General features: G+C 39.3%; 1 protein-coding gene and 1 long non-coding RNA gene across 3 annotated transcripts in view; one reads left to right on the top strand and one right to left on the bottom strand.

The window, feature by feature from the left end:
* LOC135302787 (uncharacterized) overlaps positions 1-11,205 on the bottom strand; it is a 34,581-nt gene extending 23,376 nt beyond the window's left edge. Inside the window, exon 1 of the long non-coding RNA XR_010364349.1 lies at positions 8,560-11,205. This is a non-coding gene — a long non-coding RNA (uncharacterized LOC135302787). The remainder of the gene's footprint in view (positions 1-8,559) is intronic.
* Positions 1-14,891, top strand: part of TSHR (thyroid stimulating hormone receptor) — a 46,160-nt gene extending 31,269 nt beyond the window's left edge. For both annotated transcript variants that reach the window (XM_064423692.1, XM_064423693.1), the window contains exons 8-10: positions 1,400-1,477; positions 10,196-10,384; positions 11,200-14,891. In XM_064423692.1, the coding sequence (XP_064279762.1) occupies positions 1,400-1,477; positions 10,196-10,384; positions 11,200-12,604 (1,672 nt within the window). In that variant the 3' untranslated portion in view covers positions 12,605-14,891. The remainder of the gene's footprint in view (positions 1-1,399; positions 1,478-10,195; positions 10,385-11,199) is intronic.
* The last annotated feature ends 6,048 nt before the right edge of the window (positions 14,892-20,939 follow it).

Here is a 20,939-nt window from a genome sequence, read left to right as displayed (position 1 = left end):
TAAGGCATGAGTAATGTCCAATGAATAGCATGCCAGAAACATTATTTGGCTTACAGAGACTTTCTGCTGTGTAACCCAGATGAAGTGCATTTACTTCTCATTTCTTACTATGGTGATCAATATAAACTTATATGCAGTGAAAGTTATGAAAAATTTGCCAATGACTTCAACCAGGACAGGATTAGAATATTTACTTCATTTTTTCCACACCATAGCTTGCCAGCTGGGCAAGGGAAGGGATTGTCCTGCTCTGCTCTGGTGCAGCCTCACTGTGAGCAGTTTTGGTCACAAGATAAGAAAGATATTAAACTATTAGAGAGTGTCCAAAGGAGGGCTGGATGGTGAAGGACCTTGAGAGGATGTATGAGGAGCAGCTGAGGTCACTTGGTCTGTTCAGCCTGGAAGAGACGGAGGGGAGACCTCATTGCAGTTACAATTTCCTTGTGAGGGAAAGAGAAGAGAAAGACACCGATTTCTTTTCTGTGCTACCCAGTGACAGGACAGGAGGGAATGGCCTGAGGCTGTGTCATACAGGTTTAGGTTGAATATTAGAAAAAGGTTTTTCACCCAGAGGGTGGCTGGGCACTGGAACAGGCTCCTCAGGGAAGTGGTCACAGCACCAAGCCTGACAGAGTTCCAGAAGCGTTTAGACAACAGGCACATGGTGTGACTCTTGGGGCTGTTCTTTGCAGGGCCAGATGTTGGATTTTGATGATCTTTGTGGGTCCCTTCCAACTCAGAATGTTCTGTGACTCTCTGAACTTCACACACACCCTCTGACATCTGTTGTGACCACCTTCCTATTGCACTTTTTGTCTTCCTAGCTACATCACAAGCTAACTTGTGCATGTTTATAAAAGGGCACCAAGCATCCCACTCTTTCCTTGCTGTTCTTATAACAAAAGTTCAGTCTTAACTTTTGGCCTGTATATAGAAACTTCCACTTGACTATGGAGATTTTAAAGCATTTAAAAATTTTATTGAACTCAGAACATGGAGGAAATTGTTTTTCTGTTTGTTCATGATGTGTTCCATCATGTAATTCTCCATACCCCATTCTGATGAAAGAAAACAAAACTATTTGACCCCATCCTCACACATATGTACTTGAAGATAGTGTGTATGACAGTGAAAGAAAAAATTTGGAACAAAGATAATAAATAAATTAGCAAAATAAAGTATTTGTTGAGGAATTTAATTGCTTTTCAAAATGGAGAACCTGTTATTTTGTTTCTTGGGTACACAGAACACAAAGTAACTGATTATGTTTCAATATGTGGTTGGGAATGGATGGCCTTTATACATATTGCTTTTGTACATCTGTGCAGGCAAGTAAACTTGAGATCTGTAACCTAAGAATAACTACTTCCAAGTCACCATATTTTGTTTGTTTCTGCAGCTATCTGCACAAGAACAGATACCTCAAAGTTATCAATGATGATGCATTTCTGGGAGTGCACATTGGACCAACTCTACTGTAAGTAGGTGAAAATGAATTTTAAAAAAGCTTTAAAAATAATACTGTTTTCGCTTACAATTTCTTTACAACAAGTAGCATCAGAGCAGCAGGGACAGGCAGGCATGTTTACAAAAACAACACCAGCAACAAAGCCTGTGCTTTTGGGAACTGATTTATTAAATACTTGCATCCTACATTACATATACTGTAGCCACCAATTATTCTTATAGAAGATTCTATACTACAACCTGTCTTATGGCTATACAATTGTAATACAAAAGAAGGACTCATGTACCACACATGTAAAGGCAATGAAAGAAAATGAGAAGAAAGAGAGGAAAAATAATTTTAGACAGAAAAAAAGTTACTTCTGATGCTCTTCTTTTTTCTCATGTTATTTGGCTTCCAGTCTGATTTTATAATCCTCCAAAGAGCTTTTCACTAAAATTAGGAATCATAATGCAGAAAATGAAAATAAAACTTTAAAGAAGAACTTCCAGAAGAATCACATTCCCTGACTCAGATTGTATAGTACATAATGTAGTGCCTACGGCTGATCACAAGGAGAACTGAAATACTGAAGAAGGAATTCCTTCCTCCACTGCAAAACTAGATGATGCTGGCAGTGCTCAATCCATGTAAGAACAAGCTTTACGTTCTACTCTTCAGGAAATCAGCTAATTCATAGCAGAATAAATGTATTTTTCTTGGAAGGAATGCTAGCAGCTACCTGCAATACAAAAGGTGCAGAAGTCATTATTTTTCTTTCAGAATCTTTTCAACTCCAGAAAATCTGTCTGGCTCCAGCAGGTGAGAGCCTGCAGAAGCACAGATTTTTGACTCTTGATTATTGTGGGTATTTAAAGCATCAGTGTTGTTGTTATGCTGGACAGGTCAGCAAGTAATGATATGCTGCAAAAGGTTGTGGGTGGTTAAATGTATGCTCTAAGAGCCAGTTAAGCTTCCAGAGCAAAGGCTAGCTTGGAGATGTATCAGTTACACAATACCTCTTGGTTTAAGGGCTAAAGATGATTTCCGAGGATGTGCATATCTAAAAAAATAAAAGAACTTCTAAAAAATAAAGAACCTCCTTTTTACCCTGTTTTCGTTAGATATCTCACATGACTTGAATTTATTTCTAGTCCTCCATAACCATTGTGCTATCCCAGCTACCACTGATCCTTGATCTCAGGACATGTTTTATACTTGCAGTCTAAACAGCCAGCTATCCATCTCCTCTTAGAATGATACACTTTCATGGCTAATAAGAGTCCTAGCAGTACTTATAACTGAAGAGAGATGTGGTACTTACTATAGTGTCATTACAGAGAGAGGTCTTGCTTCTCAAAGGCAGAAGGCCAGAAATGGCATGTAAGCACAGTAAATCAACAGTGGATTGATTTAAAAAGCCGGAGTATTTCACATCATGATACTTTGATAGGCAAGTCCTAAGATAAAGCTCCTAGGATGGTGTCACAGTTTAACACTGGCCTTCACTTCAGCTCGACACAGCTGCATATTTGCTCCTGCACCCAATGGGATGAGGGAAAGAATTGGAAGGATAAAAATGAGAAAAATCATGGGTTGAGATAATGTCAGCTTAATAATTAAAGAAGGGATGTTGAACAAAAATCAGAGGGGCAAGAAAACAAACTAAACCCAAGAACAACAAGCGATGTAAGAAAAACAATTGCTCACCACCAGCCCATTGATCCCCAGCCAGTCCCCTGGCAATGGCAGTTATGGCACATGTCCACCCAGTCTTTACTGCTGAGCATGATTTGGTGAGGTCTAGAATATCTCTTGGTCAGCTGGGGTCAGCTCTCCTGGCTATCCTTTCCCAAATTCTTGTGCACCTTTAACCTCCTCACTGGTCAGATGGTGTGAAAAACAAAAAATGCCTTGGCTGTGTTATAAGCACTGCCCAGGAAGAGCTAAAACATCCCTGTATTATCAACACTATTTTCACTCCCAAATCAAAAAACATAGCCCCAGACCAGCTACTGTGAAGAAATTTAACTCTATGCCAACCAAAACCAGTACAGAAATAATAATTCAAGTTATTAGCTTTTAATTTTATTTTAATGTAATTTTAATAGCAGCCTAGGGGCTTGTGTTACCCAGAGATAACCAGGAATTATTATGCATGTGTGATGTAGAAAAGGTTTGCCATAAAATGAGCAACAATTTAAAGCAGAATCCTTCCACCTGGACAGATCTCTCAGCTGACCTTCAGGAAATAGAATTATTTTAACAGGAACAAAAGAGTTTCTGAAACCCCCAGATATGAATTATATGAAGAAGGCTGAAGTAAAAAAATGCAAACTCAGTGAAAACCTACTATTTGTGGTTGTGTCATGTCAGTGGCCATTAACAACTCCCACAGGTGACAAAAATGTCCTTAAAATTAGTATACACCCCCACTATACCATCATGACCAATGCGTTATTTACAGAGACCACAGATTTGTTAACTAGTGTAACAGTCTGAAAAGTCTGACCAATACAGCCCTTTGGGCAGTGTAAACAACTCAGCTTGTTATGAGGAATAGTTTGTTAAGACATTTTTGATTCAGGCATCTTGGTGTTGTTAGCTAACCATTTGGTCTTCCTCAAAATAATGTTTTACTCCCAAACTGTTTCATCTTGAAGATTAACTTTATGGAAAATTTTTGTGAGAATATTCTGTGAGAATATTCTGTCTTCCCTCCCTACCAAGCTGGCAGAACTTATTGTCTGGAGTTCCCTATATGCACTCTTCAGGTGAGGTAGGAATTTATAGTGGTTGGAAAGTGTGCCCCAGAGATCGTGCTTTTTTTCTGATCAGGATTTCAGTGGCAACAGCAACTTAAAGGCTGAAATACAGACCATGGATCCACCCTAATGGGGTAATGTTCCATTTTGTCTTTAAAGAAACCTAATGAGAAAGATTTAACTACAAAGAACTCTGCCTGACTGTATGTATATTGTGTGACTTTGGCCATGCTCTCAGATCACCTAATTAAACATACTCAAGTACTGAAAAGCTAGGATTTTTTTTTTTTAATTTGCTGTTTACGACAGCAGAGGAGGCAGGGATTGTGCTCACTGAATAGAGGAAAACAGATGTCAGCAATTCTGGTTCCTTTGTCACTGTTGTATACTCAGATGTATGTGGATGTATACACTGATTGCTCCCTTTAGAAAACTATTTTAAGAGTATGATGACAGTACATTGCTCTTCACCTCAAAATGAAACCTTGGCAAGGATTCAGCAACTTGGTGAACCTGATTTACTAAATGCAACAAGAGCTACTGCCTAGAGCAAAAGTTCAAGTGAGTACAACAAAAATACAATTAGGGTCATTATTCAATTAGCTTTTGAACAGAGTTCAAACTCAAAATGTTACAGTCACAGAAGATACATGTGAGTAGTTAATTATCTGTAGAATGCAGAATTTCTCTTTAAAGTGTCATTTCCCAATCTAGGAATGGTTCTTCCCATGGGACATAAGCAAGTCTTTGAGCAAGAGGAGCACTCTGTATTTTGCTAATCAAACAATGCTTATTTTTAGATTTAAAAAATTTCAGTAGAGTTAAAACAGTATCTGTGGTTTAAGCCCATCTATTATATATTTTATGCTTTATCTATTGCAGTTGTCAGAAATTTGTGTATGATTAGATAAAAATTCTCAATTGTACTATGATACATTCAATCTAATTTTCTTAACTACCTGTCTTTTAAATTATTGCTATTACTGGATAGAAATACAAGAAAATACATGAGGACGAAACAAAACTGCTACCAAGCCAAAATGTTGAGACTGGTTGAGAGCACTTTGGTTGCTGTTCTGCCTCACAGTGTAGAGCTCTACACAAGCACTTCCAGTACCTGAGTGGGCTGCAGACCATGGCTACTTAAAAGCTGAAGTCTGCTCTGGCTCTAGGCTAGCTGAGAATGTTGCTAGCCTTTTCCACAATTCTGAGCACTTGACACTTTCCACAAGAGTATGTCTGCCTGGTTTCTGTCTCAGCCTTGTGGGCATTTCTCAAAGGCTTTGCAGAAGTCCCAGGAGACTTTGAGCAGATTATAAGTACAGCACTCAGAGAAGTTTGCAAGGCAGGACTTATTTTTACAAAAGCCCCTTACTGCTGACTTTCCCCAGGTACATCATATGTTGTGGCAGCTTGTTTGCTGCCTTTCTGCAGGAGAGCAAAGCTGAAGGTTCCACGACTCTTTTACCAATTCAACTACTTCCTCCTTCAGCTGCTTCACTGTTCTGGTGAAAACCATCCAGTCCTTGTGACTTGCTGTCATTCATTTTATCAGTTTCCTGCCTAGCTTCTTTTATGGTCACTTCAGTTTGAGACAGATCCTCTTGACAAGTCCATCAGACCTCTTGCCCATTCTCTTGTGTTTCTTTAAGGGTGCAAGCCATAGCTTAGCAGTGCCACCAAGACACACTTATGTGCAACGTAAGCACTGCTGTGTTTAAACAACATCTTATTAATCAATATGACTGGATGTTATTGAGACAGACATAACTACAGTCAGTTCCCATTTGTTCTCAGTAGACCAAAATCAGGACTGATCATCTGTGACTGATTGGGACTGACCATACTTGGCTGATCCGGGCTTGGTAGAAAGCAACAGGACAAGAGGAAATCACCTCAAGTTGTGCCAGGGGAGGTTTAGATTGGGTATTAGGAAAGATTTTTCACAGAAGGGCTTGTAAAGCATTGGAACAGGCTGCCCAGGGAAGTGGTGGAGTCAGGGTCCCTGAAAGTGTTCAAAAAACGTGTGGATATGGCACTTGAGGACACAGTGAACATGGTGGGTGCTAGATTGATGGTTGGATTGATGGTCTTAAAGATCTTTTCCAGCCTTAATTGTTCTACACACTGGCACACAAAGACCATTCAGGAAAATGTGTCTTCTCTCTGAATGCAGGCACAGATACTATAGTCTGGACAACTCCAACTACTTGGATTCACGTAACTTTGAGGATTAGTAATTATTTATAAATCTTTTCAATCTAGTTTGAAGACAGCTGCTATGCTGCTTGAAGTAGATTGTGAATCTGATTAGATAATCATCAAGACTAGATTTGTAAGGTAAAAAAAAAAAAAAATCCCTGAGAATCCCACACTTTCCTCTTGGCCAGCTGACACACACAACAAAGTGTGGGCCTAGGTAGAATAACTAAAAAATTATCTTCCATTGGGAGACAAATTATACCAGACTCCCAGGAAGCTCTTTGATTTGCAATAGCAGTGATACAGAGAGGGTCACAAGACCTCTTGCTGGCAGAAAACACATACCAGTAGTTTAAGGACTTCCCAAACTAGGATTTTAGAAACTTCTAAACTTCTGAGCCATTGTGTTTAATATGGCCCATGGATGGGACAAAGTATCTATTGCTAGCCCTGTACCAGAATTAATCCTAAATCAAGAACTTCAAGGCATCTCTTCCTGTAACTTTTCCCCAAGCTCCCCAGTATAAAACAGAATGCTTAAACAAAACCTACAATAACCTGTCTGCTTAAATATACACCCATAAGCACATACACAAAATTCACAGGATTTGGTAAGATAGAACAGAAATTACAGTCTTACAACTAATTCCTCCAAGCCCTTTCTTTTCACTGAACAGACGTTTCTTTCACACTTTTTAACATCACTTGGTAACACTCTGAGTTGCCACAGACTTTGCATTTTCACCTCTGTTCCCTGGGAAATTGTTTCCACAACTGGAGCCCTGCTACTCCCTTCTGTTTGCAGCTCTCCAGGAGCTGCAGCTCCATTCCCTGTACAGCCAGAGAGGCTCCTCTCAGCAGCTGTTTCCAAAGCATGAGCCCTTGTCCTCCAGGGTGCTCTTGCTGACCAAGACATTTCTGATGGGAATGTTACACAACTGTGAATAAAACCAAAGCAAAACCACGTATTGTTCTTGTTACTTAGCTTTTTGGCCTACATGATGAACCACAGCACTAATTTTTACAATTATGCAGTTGTGTAAAAAAATATGCTTTTTCTTATTTTTAAGTCTCTTGCCTCACATTCTTAAGTGTTCCAAAACTCATCTCACAAGAGTGAATAATCATTGCCAATCACCTTCTTCACAATCTGCACGGCACTATTGCCTACTACTGCTGCTTCCAGACGTAGCTTTTCTCAAGAGAAAAGTCCTTATCTGTACCTTATTGCTTAATATAGAAACTTCATCCTAGTTGCAGCTTTCCATGCTCTTATTATATAACTGTATATACTATTATACTAGATTTATGAAGTGGTTTTGCTCAATCTTCTGTTTCTTTCCCAAGAATTCTTAGCATTCCATTTTCCTTCAACATTACAAAAAGCACTGACCTGACATTTGCGGAAGACTCCAAGAACTTCCCAGAGTGCTAACTAAATTAAACCCCACTGTTATCCATGTAAAGTTAAACTTGCTTTTTTTCCTAAACGTATTTTACATTCATTAATTTCAAAGCATATTATTTTTCTGCTCAGTCACATACCATTGCAGAAGCCTTCTGCTTCTTTAGACAATCAGTTTAGCTTTCACTACCTTGTATTACTTTGTACCAGAAACAAGCTTTGTTGCAGCTACTCTCACTTCCTTCCCAGACTGTTTATGAGTATTTCAGCAGTACCAGAGCCAGCCTCGCCTCTGTGGGCCCTGCTGCCATGACCTGTATATTCAGATACCAATTAACTTTCCATTTTTCCTCTCACATGAAATCTTGTCATCTATTCTCAGGCTTTTACTCCGCTCTTTTATTTTTCAATTAATCCAAGAGAGATATTCCCCTTGTCACATAACAGAGCAGTAAGCACAACAGCCCTTGATATCTGATTTTTTCGAGGCTTGTCAGAATTCCAAACTTGTCACACAAACAGCATCATCTTTCTCCATAAACTTGGGCCAGCACATATTCAAAGAACTCTCAAAAATGTGCGAGTTGTAATTTCCCTTTCAAAGTCTTAGCCTCTCCCATCAAAGAGTGTTTAACCAACCTGCAGAGAGCTGCCACCACCCTGAGGACTTGATGGAGACCCATGATGGTTCTGAAAGACCAGCCTTGTCTCAGTAAGACCTATCCCAAGATCTAACTTACCAAGATGTTTTGCTGCAGAAGAAGGAAGAGCATTGCCAGCAGGTCAAGGGAGGTGATCCTGCCCCTCTCCTCAGCCCTGGTGAGGCCACAGCTGCAGTGCTGTGTCCAGCTCTGGGCTCCTCAGTACCAGAGAGATTTGGAGCTCCTGACACAGGTCCAGTGCAGAGCAACAAAGATGGTTAAGGGTCTGGAGCATCTCCCTCATGACGAAAAGCTCAGGGAGCTGGGCCTGTTCTCTGAAATGACTGAGAGAAGAAATGACTGAGAGGTGACCTCATCATACATCTGAAAAAATTTCTTTGTTGCGAGAGTACTCAAATGCCACAACACATTGCTAAAGAGGCTGTGGAGTCTCCTGACCTAGAGATGCTGAGAAGTCAATGGGGGACAGCTCAGAGCAACCTGCTCCAGGTGAACCTGTTTTGATCAAGGAGGTCAAACTAGATAATTTGGAAACTCAACTACTCTGTGATTCTTTAGAAGATAAAATGATAGCAGACAATATTCAGACTCTTCTAAGAGCCAGTTCAGGCTCTTGGTAAAAATATCTATCAAAAAGGACTCCAGAAGAACAAAAAAGAATTTCATGTAGTTGAAATTAATTAGTTGTGACATATTAAAGAACATATGATAGCAAGGGAACTTTCAGAAGTGAAAAAGTCCTCCTACAAAAAGGAGCAGCATTTTCTAACTCAATTTAAAAACAAATACAAACAAACCAAAAGGAAAAAAAAAAACCCAGAGCAAACCCAAATGCTGTAGACATTTAAAAATTGTTTAAAGCATAAAATTAGTTCTAATTTCCTTCTGGGTGCAAGAAACCAGACAGTGAGCAAGACTTCTAGAAGGATAAGAAAATGTAGATAAAACATTTATTTGAGAGTGTTCATGATAAAACAATGCTCAAACAATGTTCCTACCCTAGAACTCTTTTTACAGGTTTACTTCACAGACTGTAATTCTAAAAACAACTTTAAGTGTCACTAGAAGAGGTTTTGGGACAAAGGAAAACTGAGTAGAAAACACTAGCACGACCAGGTGACACTCCTGGCAGTCTAAAAGTAAAGCCACCTCCCCATCAACTGGGAATCATCTTTCTCATGAGTCCACCTCAGCAGACAAGTAGAAAGCAACAAACATAATACTCAGTTTTCTGAGAGATTCAGGATGGACTATGACAGAAGATTTGAATTTCAGTATATAGAGAATATTCTTTTAGGAATTGCAATGCTTTCTATTAAAGTGTGCCAATAGGTTAAACTTAATCCAAGGAAGTCTAAGGGAATATAACTCTTCCAATGGAAGATGTGATTTCTTTAAAGGATTTTTAAAACTCTGTGGTCGCACATGTATTTGTATCTGGTTGGCTTTAAAGGTGTAATTTTACGAGTTGTGATATTTCTTTATAATACTTATTCTGTGCTAAAAGTCATTAAAGACAAGAGCTTTAAAAAACAGTGAAAATCATAGAGCAATGAACAGCCTTACCTGAATTTGAACAGTATCAGAACTTAATAAGGCAATATGAAATCCCCATCTCTTTAGGATTTATTTTTATTGCAGAATTCTGTGGAACTCCTGAAGAACAGTAACAATCTGAAAATAAATCTGATCTAGTCATCTTTTTCCTTCTTAGGGACATCTCCAGAACAGCTGTTGCTAACCTTCCAGCCAAAGGACTGGAGAGCCTAAAGGAACTAATGGCCAAAAATACATGGACTTTAAAGAAATTACCAGCTGTAAAGGTATTTCTTCAGCTAATGAGAGCTGACCTATCATACCCAAGTCACTGCTGTGCTTTCAAGAGCTGGAAAAAAAGAAGTGGGTGAGTTTCACTAACTCACATTTATCTTTTTAAATATATCAGTAAAGACACTATTTATAAAAATACATCTATTGGCACTTTTGTAACATTTTTTTCTAGTATAGACGATGTAACCTATTTCTTTGAAATAGGTTACAATTGCAAAGTGGCAGAAGAATTTTTTTTGTAAGACCTTTTGCAGCAGTTCCTCCTCTTGTTGAGCCCAGAATTAAAGTGAAAGAAAAAAGAAAAGAGTAATGTGCTACAGAAAGGCCTGGAAAAAAAATGGTGGAGAGGTTATAGCCTCAAGTCTCATCTTTTCTAACTGAAAAGCTGTTAACTACTGAAATTTTTTTGACTGCAAATACTGCTGCATCACACCATGAGGTACAGAATTCCAAATTGCTGCACTGCTAGTTAGCTGCAAAGAAGCTACTGAACAGAAATTAGACTGATGGAAGTTCTGGGAGAAATTGAATAGTGAGCAACACTAGAAAAGAAAGTAATATTTTATCTATTATACAAGAAGTTATAAAGAGTAAATAAATGTCTTCTTACCTATTAAAAATGTAGATCTCAGAAAAGAAGATGGATTATGGATGTCAAACAAGTAAAATTAATACTGGAGATAAAATTAAAAATACAGTTAAATAAAAAAATAGCCCAGCAAAGCTATTGTATGTTTTATGGTCTGTTAACAAAAATATATCCAATCACATTTTTATAGCTACATTTTCATCCAGGATGATTTGCTTTTGAAGCATTCCCTTTGTTCACAATCTGTGCACCAGTCCAACTGTATATGCCAAAAGTGATTTCCCCCTCTACTCCTTCAGGATCCTGGAATACCTGATGTGTAACCAGAGCAGCCACAGCTTTCATAAGAGATCAGTCAAGGCTCTCAGAGACCCATTTTACAAAGATTATGCAGAAGAATACATGGACCACACCAGTGCTGTGTACGACACAAACACCAAGTTTACAAGCTTTCATGAAAATCCCCATTATTACATTTATTTGGAAGAGCGTGGAGAAGGAAATCTTGGCTTCGGCAAAGAACTCAAGAACCCTCAAATGGAAGATGTCCAAACCTTTGACAGTCATTATGACTATCCTGTCTGTGGAGGCAATGAAGATGTAATATGCACACCAGAGCCTGATGAGTTTAATCCCTGTGAGGATATAATGGGCTATCAGTTTCTGAGGATTGTGGTGTGGTTTGTGAATCTGCTTGCCATTCTAGGCAACATTTTTGTCCTTTTCATCCTTCTCACCAGTCATTATAAACTGACTGTACCTCGCTTTTTGATGTGTAACTTGGCCTTTGCTGACTTTTGCATGGGGTTTTACCTCCTTCTGATCGCTTCAGTGGATCTGTACACCAGGTCAGAGTACTATAATCATGCCATAGAGTGGCAGACCGGGCCTGGCTGCAACACAGCCGGGTTTTTCACGGTCTTTGCCAGCGAGCTCTCTGTGTACACGCTGACCGTGATCACCCTGGAGCGCTGGTACGCCATCACCTTCGCCATGCGGCCTGACCGGAAGATTCGCCTGCGGCACGCCGTGCTCGTCATGCTGGGAGGGTGGCTCTCCTGCATCCTGCTCGCCCTTTTGCCACTGGTTGGCGTCAGCAGCTATGGCAAAGTCAGCATCTGCTTGCCTATGGACACTGAAACACCACTGGCTGAAGCCTACATTGTCTTCGTTTTAATATGTAACATTATTGCGTTTGTTATCATTTGCGCCTGCTATGTAAAAATCTATGTAACTGTGCGAAACCCCCAGTACAAGTCAGGGGACAAAGACACCAAAATTGCCAAGAGGATGGCTGTGTTGATTTTCACAGATTTTCTGTGCATGGCTCCCATCTCTTTCCATGCTTTATCTGCCATTATGAACAAACCACTGATAACTGTCTCCAATTCCAAGATTTTGCTGGTACTTTTCTACCCACTCAATTCTTGTGCCAATCCCTTTCTTTACGCTATTTTCACCAAAGCTTTCCGCAGAGATGTGTTTATCCTGCTAAGCAAATTTGGTATATGTGAGCATCAGGCTCAAGTCTACAGAGGTCAGACAGTCTCAGCCAAAAACAGCAGTGGCTCTTACGGGCAGAGAATCAGCCGAGGGATAGGTCAGGTTCTTACAAGCATTCAAGACCCAGTCAACGATTACCTTCCTGCTGTGACAATGCAGAATCAAATTCTCATGGAAGAATGCAAACAAACTGAGCTCTAACATCTCAAAGTATCACAGCCAAAACCTGGTCAAGAGGTGATTGAGCATACAGTGAATCAAGTGAGAAGACAATATTGTCCATATGCTTTTCCCCTAGCCAAAAGTACCTCTGGAATGGTCTTCTTTCAGACAAACCACTTATTTGAACCTCTTATCAGTGCAGGGCAAAACACATAGTCCTGATGATAATTCTAGAAGTAGATGTGAATGCTCTGCTCTGCCTAAATAGGAAAAATTATATATATATATAAATATATAGACTGAGCAAATATAAAATATACCCTCATCTTAAAAAAAGAGAAAGTAAGAAGCCCAACAGTAAGACTTAGGAGTACTTACATGACTGAAAAAAATGGACAAAGTTGGATAATTAAAATAATATTTAAAAAAAACCAAAACAAGGCTGAAGCTCTCAAATACCTACTTGTCAAAAGGTTGGGTTTTTTCCTAACAGTAAATTTTTTAAAACTTCCACCAGGCCTAAAATGGAACAGATTTCTTTTCATTCTGTCATCCTGACCTGAAACAAATCTAGTCTTTTGTTTACTGTTCTTGGTTTAGTTTGGTGAGGTGGCAAAACAAGCTTCTTCATACTACCTTTATAGTGGCAAATGGCAAATTATCCCTGATTTTGCAGCTGCTCATATGATATAAGAAAAATTATGGCATTTGTGTCCATTACTATCACTTTCTCACTTTTTGATCTATCTATTTAGGAGCTGGTTTATTTGAATTTGTTTTGAAGATGATTCTACCCAGTCAAGTTAACGATGATTGTTTGGATTTTTTTGGATGACTGATCCAGATGTTACCATATTTCAATGCTGTTTTATCTGAGCATATTTATTGCTCTGAACACCCTGCAATTCCTGCTTTTTACCACTTCTGCTGTCCCTACTTACCTCTCTCTCACAGGGTAGAACTTCCCTTTTAGCCCTTTCTATGTTGAGCTGCCTCAAACCTCAACTTAGACCAAAAGAGTGGATCACACCTTTAGGTTCCTTCATGCCATACCATTTACTGCACTGAAGGCTGACTTCTAGCTCCTCCAACATGTTTGAAGAACAGCTGTCTCATAGCGAGATCTGTTACCTGACCTTCGTAATGTTTGCAGCACAACTCCAAGAATCACATAGTTATCCTCTGGCTGACCACAGCCTGGCTGTAGCTGGGACACATGCTCTCCACAGTGTGCTTAAGGAAATCCGTGCTCAAACCCAAGGAACCACCCCTAGTCTAAAGCATTAACGCACCCTTCTGCCCTACCTGCTGCTAGATGGGGCCAGACCAAGGTCAAGCTTGGCTGTGCTCAGCTCATTCTTACACCACAAACAAATGAAAGGAAGCCTGGCTCTCCAGCTCCTGCAGGCACTAGGACTCATTGTAGGAGCTGCTCTGCACCAGCTGCATTGTTAACACTTGAGTGGCCTGAGTGCCTGGCTTTGCTGGCAGGATCACACTTGGTCCCAGCCAGCTCCACAAACTGGCTCTGCAGAACTGCTACAAGGCTACCATGGATCATTTCACTCAGCTATTTGAAAGCCTTGGAATAAGAATGGAAAATATTGTGTGAATATTTGCCTTCAGGTAGGTATTTTTCAATTAATGTTGTAATATCTATGCTGGTTTTCATGGAATTATAGTCTTTGTGGAACTATAATTAACTTCATCTCCCAATAGTCAGGGCTTATATAATGTGGGCTACTGATATCAAAAACAACCATAATAGTAGAGCCCTTTGAACTGCTGGCTACTACATCTGGAAACTGAGCGATTGCAAATGCCATGTACATACTCTATTTGATTCTGTATTTTCCAAATATTTAAAACTCAATTTGATTCTCTATTTCTGTGTGATATGTTGGAGTGGTATAGGTTGTTTGTAAACTAATGCAGATGTTTGCTATTACTAATGGATGACAGAAATATTTACACATTATTGAACTTTTCTGTCTCTCATTATTGCATATACATTATGCCTGTTAAAAGAATTCTAACATTAATGAAGTTTGATATTTCCAGTTTGTCTTGCACAGCCCTTCTTGTGTTTAACTTGGTAAAAAACATTTTAGAAGCTCTTGGAAAGGTCCAAGCAAATACAATTTAAATAATTTATTTGCTAGACCTTTTCTTGTAAATGTTTGTATCCTATAGGTATTCTCTTCCATTCCTGCTCTGATCAATTCCTTGAGCCATTTTTGGGTTTGTGCACACCTTTATGTAGTACTTGCTATTTTAAATGTCTCAGCAAGTTGTATTATTTCTGGCATTTAGTATGTATGTTCTCTAGAATATTTTAGAAATTATGCAAAGCATGGGAATAAAATGTTTTGTTTGAAATTAGAAGAGGGTCAACAAGTATTTTTTGGCAAATTTTAAAATATTTTTCCTATAAAGGAAGTTAATACTATTTATTTTGCATTCAACTTCATTGTCCTCCTTGGCTGACCTATCCCGTAACACACTATCTGATGCAGGTTTGGGGGTTTTTAGCTCCATCACTAGCTGTGACAGGGATGTTCTAAATGGCCATTTCAGACAGTGCAGTAGGGATAGAAAGGAACAGCAGTAGTACTGCTGAGCTCAGGGGTTCCACAACCATCATCCAAGAAAAAAAAGCTGTAAGGTTGAGATGGGGTCTTAGTTATGAACACTTGGGACTTTCTCTGAGCAATTTAATGGCTTTAGGGGACCTTTGGTAGTCTCTTCTCTCTCCAACAGAGAGAGATGTGAGTTTTTTATAGGGTAGGTATTGGTTCTAGATGACATCATCTGCAACAGGTCACCTGTAGTCAAAGTAAAGCACACTCTGCCCTGCTACTGGTGTTTGGATTCTGAAAACAGCACAAGCAATCAAAGGTAAATTTCACATCACTAGCATAGCATTTTGGTTTATTAACATAAATGCCCTCTTGCTTCCTTTCTTGTGGGATAAATAAAGTATCCATGCTCACATTACAGGAAAATCTGTACCAAAAAATCCCATTAGAAAGAGAAGCTTGATTTGAGTAGAAGCCCTATGCTTATGTGTTAATATGTACCAAACCCTCCCTCCCAGGCTGTTTGGGAAGGCTGATGAGTAATAACAGCATAATCTGTATTGGTTTTCTAACAGATGCCAGGCATCTGCACTCTAAAACCACTTGGTATCAAATGGTTCTGGGTTGCTGTTAAAATTGGACAGTGAGGCACAAAATTAGTTGGATATTATGCCTTTCCCTTAGGCACTCTCCTCCTCTGTAGGGATTCTGAAAACAGGATATTATACTGCGCTTACATGTAGGCTTTGTGGACTAAGGCAGGAGATGTTGAAGGGCCCTCATCATGCCCTGGAACAGAAAATGGTTAAGAGGTCTTAGTGACGCACACCAGGAGATTCTGACAACATCGTCAACCTAAAATTCAACACATCTCCATAAAGCTGGAATACTTTCCATCTGTTCAGTCACTTCCATCTGACCAGACTAATTTGTGTGTGGCTGGAAATCATGATGTGAAAGTAAACAAATGAAGGCTCTATGAGGTCAATGCACAGAGTATTTCATCAGAACCCATCACCTCTAAATTCCTATTCCCACTCCACATCTGTCCCCTCTGTGCCAGAATATACACACTATGGTATGAATTTCTACAGTATCCCAAATTTCTAGGTTCTCATACACAATACTAATCCTGTGTAGTTTTCTAACTGCCTGGCCTTACTTTCCACCCTGAATAAATTGGGTAACTATTCCAAAATGTGGGAAAATCTCATGAACTGTAGCACTGGACTTGGACTTCATTGAGGCTATCCTGAACCTACTCCTTTCAAGAGTTTAACTTCTGTGGGATTAATATAATCTACCTGGATCTTACCCCACCTTTTTGGGAGGACTTCTCTGTGCCATCCCGATTATATGCAATGCCAGGGCTTGTACTTTTGGCCATCTCAAGTCATATCCTTACTGCTGCACACCTGTGCAGTTCCACTGAAGCTCAATGAACCTTTGAAAATGAGTTCAAGGAGAAGGAACCCACTCATTTTGGTTCTCAGCTATTCAATATGCAGCTGTGATGAGGAGTATCCTTTCTTTTTCTTCTCTCTTAAGGAAAGAAGTATGTTGTGAACATCAACTTCATTAACAACCCGTGTCTAAAAGCTCACTAAACAGTAGTTAGAAAGTGACTGTAACTATTGGATTGTTACTCACATACATACTGTGATAGTTTTTATAAGACCTATTTTGCTGTCTGGAAGAGCCTCTGTTTCAAGCACTGAGACTGGTAATTGACAGGACTGCCAAGCCCATGCTGGTTGCCTTACAGCTTCAGCTGAAATGACAGTGGCTTTTCTTTGAAAAGTGAAGAAAAACTGCTGTACTGATGTCTTTTATGAAGGCAAAGTTGCAACAAATTAAACCGGAGCAGTAATATGAGTTTTAACAAAAACCTCACTGCAGGCTCTGAGGTGTTACCTGAATGTCTGTCTTCCCCATGGCCTGCTGCTGACATATGCAGGACAGCACTGAAATACCAAGCGGCACTAAAGCTGTATTTGTGCAGTCTGACTGCAGTAAGAATTCCCCAAGTTATATGTGGATTACTGCTGCTGCCTAGAGGGAGCTGTGGAAACAACAAATTAATTCTCTTTTAGCCAACTACAGATTTCCAACTAAATCCTGCAACGATCAGTAAAAAGCAGCATGAGAAGTGCAGAAGGGGAAAAAAAGGGGGGTTTTCAATTCATACATATGCTTCTCCTTCAACATGAAAGTAAGCTTGCAATCTCTCCTTGATTTTTCTTTTTTTAAGGGCTGGCTGCATTACTTATCTTCTCCTCTGTACTGTTTCCTCTTTCCAGTTTCTCTTTCCATCTCCTTCCTCTGCTATTGCAAAACACCACACTCTATTTTAAGAATTATTTTATATTTCCCACCTACTATCTGAAGTGATTTTGGCTACCTGGCAAGACAGGAACCTCTGAGAGAAATAACAAAGTTTAAGGACATGAAAATAATTTAGGACAGAAAATGAAAGCTAAAAGATACTCTGAACAAAGATTAACAGTAATTTGATCTGGTAAATTTAAGAACTGCTCTACTTTCTCTTTGCCCCCTCCCAAAACCAACTTCAATGATACATGCAGACAAAAAAGTCTGTGATATGAATATACTTCACCTTTAGCTACCCGACTTTTAACATCAGTAACACCAACACACTTATCAAGCCCTTTGTCAACTCTTTAAACATACAGGGAATTTCACTAGATGCTGATTTAATGTTTTAAGACTGAAACTACTTATTAAAATCAGACAGACAAATTCAGCCCACAAAAACTAGGACGTCAGAAGTACTATTCCCAGCACTAATGCTTTTCTTCATTAAAACCATGAACAAGGTGAGCTCAGGAGGAAATGGCTTCCATTCTGCAACAATTTGAATTTTCTGAAAACAAAAGGCAATCGATGCCAAAACAAACCTACAAGCAGTATTCCCAGCAAGTGAATTCCGCAATAAATCCTTTTTTGGAAATGCTGTACTTCCCACAACACTTTGTTTCCCAGAATACACTACCTGTTGGAACCAGACAGCCCAGTTAGTCAGCCAGTTGTTCCTCTGAGGGGAAAGGTCTGTGTGAAATACTCAGATGCTGACACAACAGGACACATGAGGAGCCATATCTGCAGGGGTTCACAGCAGGATTCCTAGAAGAAATGGGAAAAATCAGGCAGCCAAGAGCCTTAGCAGAGAGGACTGCCTTCCTTATTTTGTTGGTCAAAATGGTTTTCCCCATCACAAGCAAGGAAGGCTGTTCTTTACCTTGACATTAAATCCAGCAGCTTGAGTACTCGTGAAGCAGCATCCGGACTCTCTTGGGATTCCAACTGTCTTATGTTCCAGACATCTAGAGGGATTTTTCTACAACACTGTTCTCCTTCATTTGGTGCCTCTAGCACAGGAAAAGCAGTTCTACCTTGACAGAATCACACATCCACACATAACATTTTCTGCTGTTACGAGATTATTTATTTCTACAACTTAATGATAGTCCTTGTTTTGGATTTGCTACTGAAATATGCTTATCTAAATTAAACACCATGCTTTTAATTTCAGTAAATTTTTATTCACCAAACTGAACTAAAAAAAAATCTAGATGTATTTTTTAAACAGTTAAAAAGCATATTAAAATAGCAGTTCATGAATATCCATCTTCAGAGAGCAGTTTTCGACCTATGGAAGTCAATGGGCAATTCAGAATAATTTGTAACATAAAGCACTATTTGCATTTATTCTCTCTCCATGTTATCTATTTCAGGTAACCCCCTTTCAGGTCACACAAGAGCATACACATTTATACTATGTAAAAAAGTGCAATTACATAGGCACTTCACACGAAAATAACTGGGAAAATCTTCACCCTAAAGAAAAAAATTGCCCTAAACCAAATTTTCTAAATGTTATATATCCACTCTGAAGTCAAACTTGGTTCAACTGCAGTTCATCTGACTGTACTACAGATGTCCTTACCGCTGAAAGGATTAGGTTTTGGCATAATCCCATTAATGATAAAGTGCTAAAATCTGCTCTGAAACAAGTGGCAAGTTTTTAAGAGAGTATTTTACAAACAGAAGTCTACATCAGAAAAAATAGTACACACTCAAAAGCTGTTGTTTAAGACAAGTTGTAAGGAATCATGTATAGCTGAAAATAAGTGGGGATATACTGAAAGCTATGCTAATATCCCAAGATTCTTAACTTCTCATACCTCTGCAATGACAATAATTAAGCCATATAAAAATCAGATAAGAAAATGATGAAATTTTAAATATACTTGATTTTGCAAAAAAAGAAAATGTTTAAATACTTTGCTCAGCCACAGCTGGGAGAGCACAATTAACATTCAATTGTAACACTCTCATATTTTCTCACAGGAATGAAATCTAGCATTTTTTGTGTTTTTAAGTTAAATTTGGTACTAATTTGCCAGCATTCTGCTTTGTTTCCTCTTTTGTCAAGGTACTTTTGAAAACCTTTTGGCCAAAACAACAGGCCATTTTTCCGACCTGTTTGTTTCTTATGTGGTATGCAAGCTACAGCAGCAATTACCTCTTTTTGGAAAAACACTGGATTTTTAAACAGTTATTTATCCAGAATCAACTCCAACTCCCTTTCAAGTAAGGCAAATTTTATAGAAAAATGAGTATTGCATTTTTTTTCAGATTTCCTTAAGTGTTGAATGCTGGAGAGCAAAGAGTATGGGGGCGGGGCAGAGAAGGGCAGTCCATCATTGAATACCAGGGAAAAAACAAGACAACACCACTGCTCATGAGGCTTAGTTTGCTATACATTGACACCACTGTAGATACAAAAATTACTTCAAAATCATCTCATTCCAAAACACACCCCCTCCATGCAGGCAGGATAGCCTACACCTATTTTCTTTCTAATTATTTTAGAGTTTCAAGTTCAAAATTTAGATTTAAAAATAAATCATAAGTCACGTCTCAAGATACTGTTTTTAGATAGGAACTAAAAACATGTCACCTGCTTGAAAGCAATTCTGTCAGATTAACTGATGAAGACAAAACCTTATTGATTGGCCACTTATCATCCAAGAACTCTGCATTTTACTTCTCACATTTCCACATACAGGACTAAAATCAAGGTATTACATAGAATCACAGAATCAACAGGGTTGGAAGGTACCTCTGGAAAGCATCCAGTCCAACTCCCCCAGAAGGCAGTGTCACCTGCAGCAGATGACACAGGAACTAATCCAGGTGGGTTTTGAATGTCCCCAGACAGGGAGACTCCACAACCACCCTGGGCAGTCTGTTCCAGTGCTCTACCACCCTCAGTGTAAAGAAGTTCTTCCTCACGTTGAGGTGGAATTTCTTGTGTTTGCTCATTGCTCCTCTTCCTGTTGCTGGGCATCATGAAAAAGAGTCTGGCACCATCCTCCTGACACCCATGTCTGAGGTGTTTATATGCAGTAATGACATCCCCTCTCAGTCTTCTCCAGACTAAACATGCCCAGCTCTCAGTCTCTCCTAAGAAAGACAAACCAATCCCTTGGCCATCTTTGTGGCCCTTTGCTGGACCTTCTCCAGTAGCTCCTTGTCCTTCTTGTACTTGGGAGCCCACAAGTGACAAGGCACTCCAGATGTGGCCTCACTAGGGCTGGGCAGAAGGGAAAGACCACCTCCCTCGACCCACAGGCCCCTGTTCCAAAGCACCTCAGGATACCACTGGCCTTAATAGGAAGTTGTTCAACCAATCTTATCTCAACACCTAAGCCTTAGGTTATCACAGGGAGAAATCCTTAAATGTACAAGCCTGGCCTCATGATTAAACT

Source organism: Passer domesticus, chromosome 6, assembly GCF_036417665.1.
Source record: "Passer domesticus isolate bPasDom1 chromosome 6, bPasDom1.hap1, whole genome shotgun sequence".
In the NCBI taxonomy this organism is placed as follows: domain Eukaryota; kingdom Metazoa; phylum Chordata; class Aves; order Passeriformes; family Passeridae; genus Passer; species Passer domesticus.
Note: the sequence above shows the minus strand (reverse complement) of the source record. Positions and strands in the feature narration are given on the sequence as shown.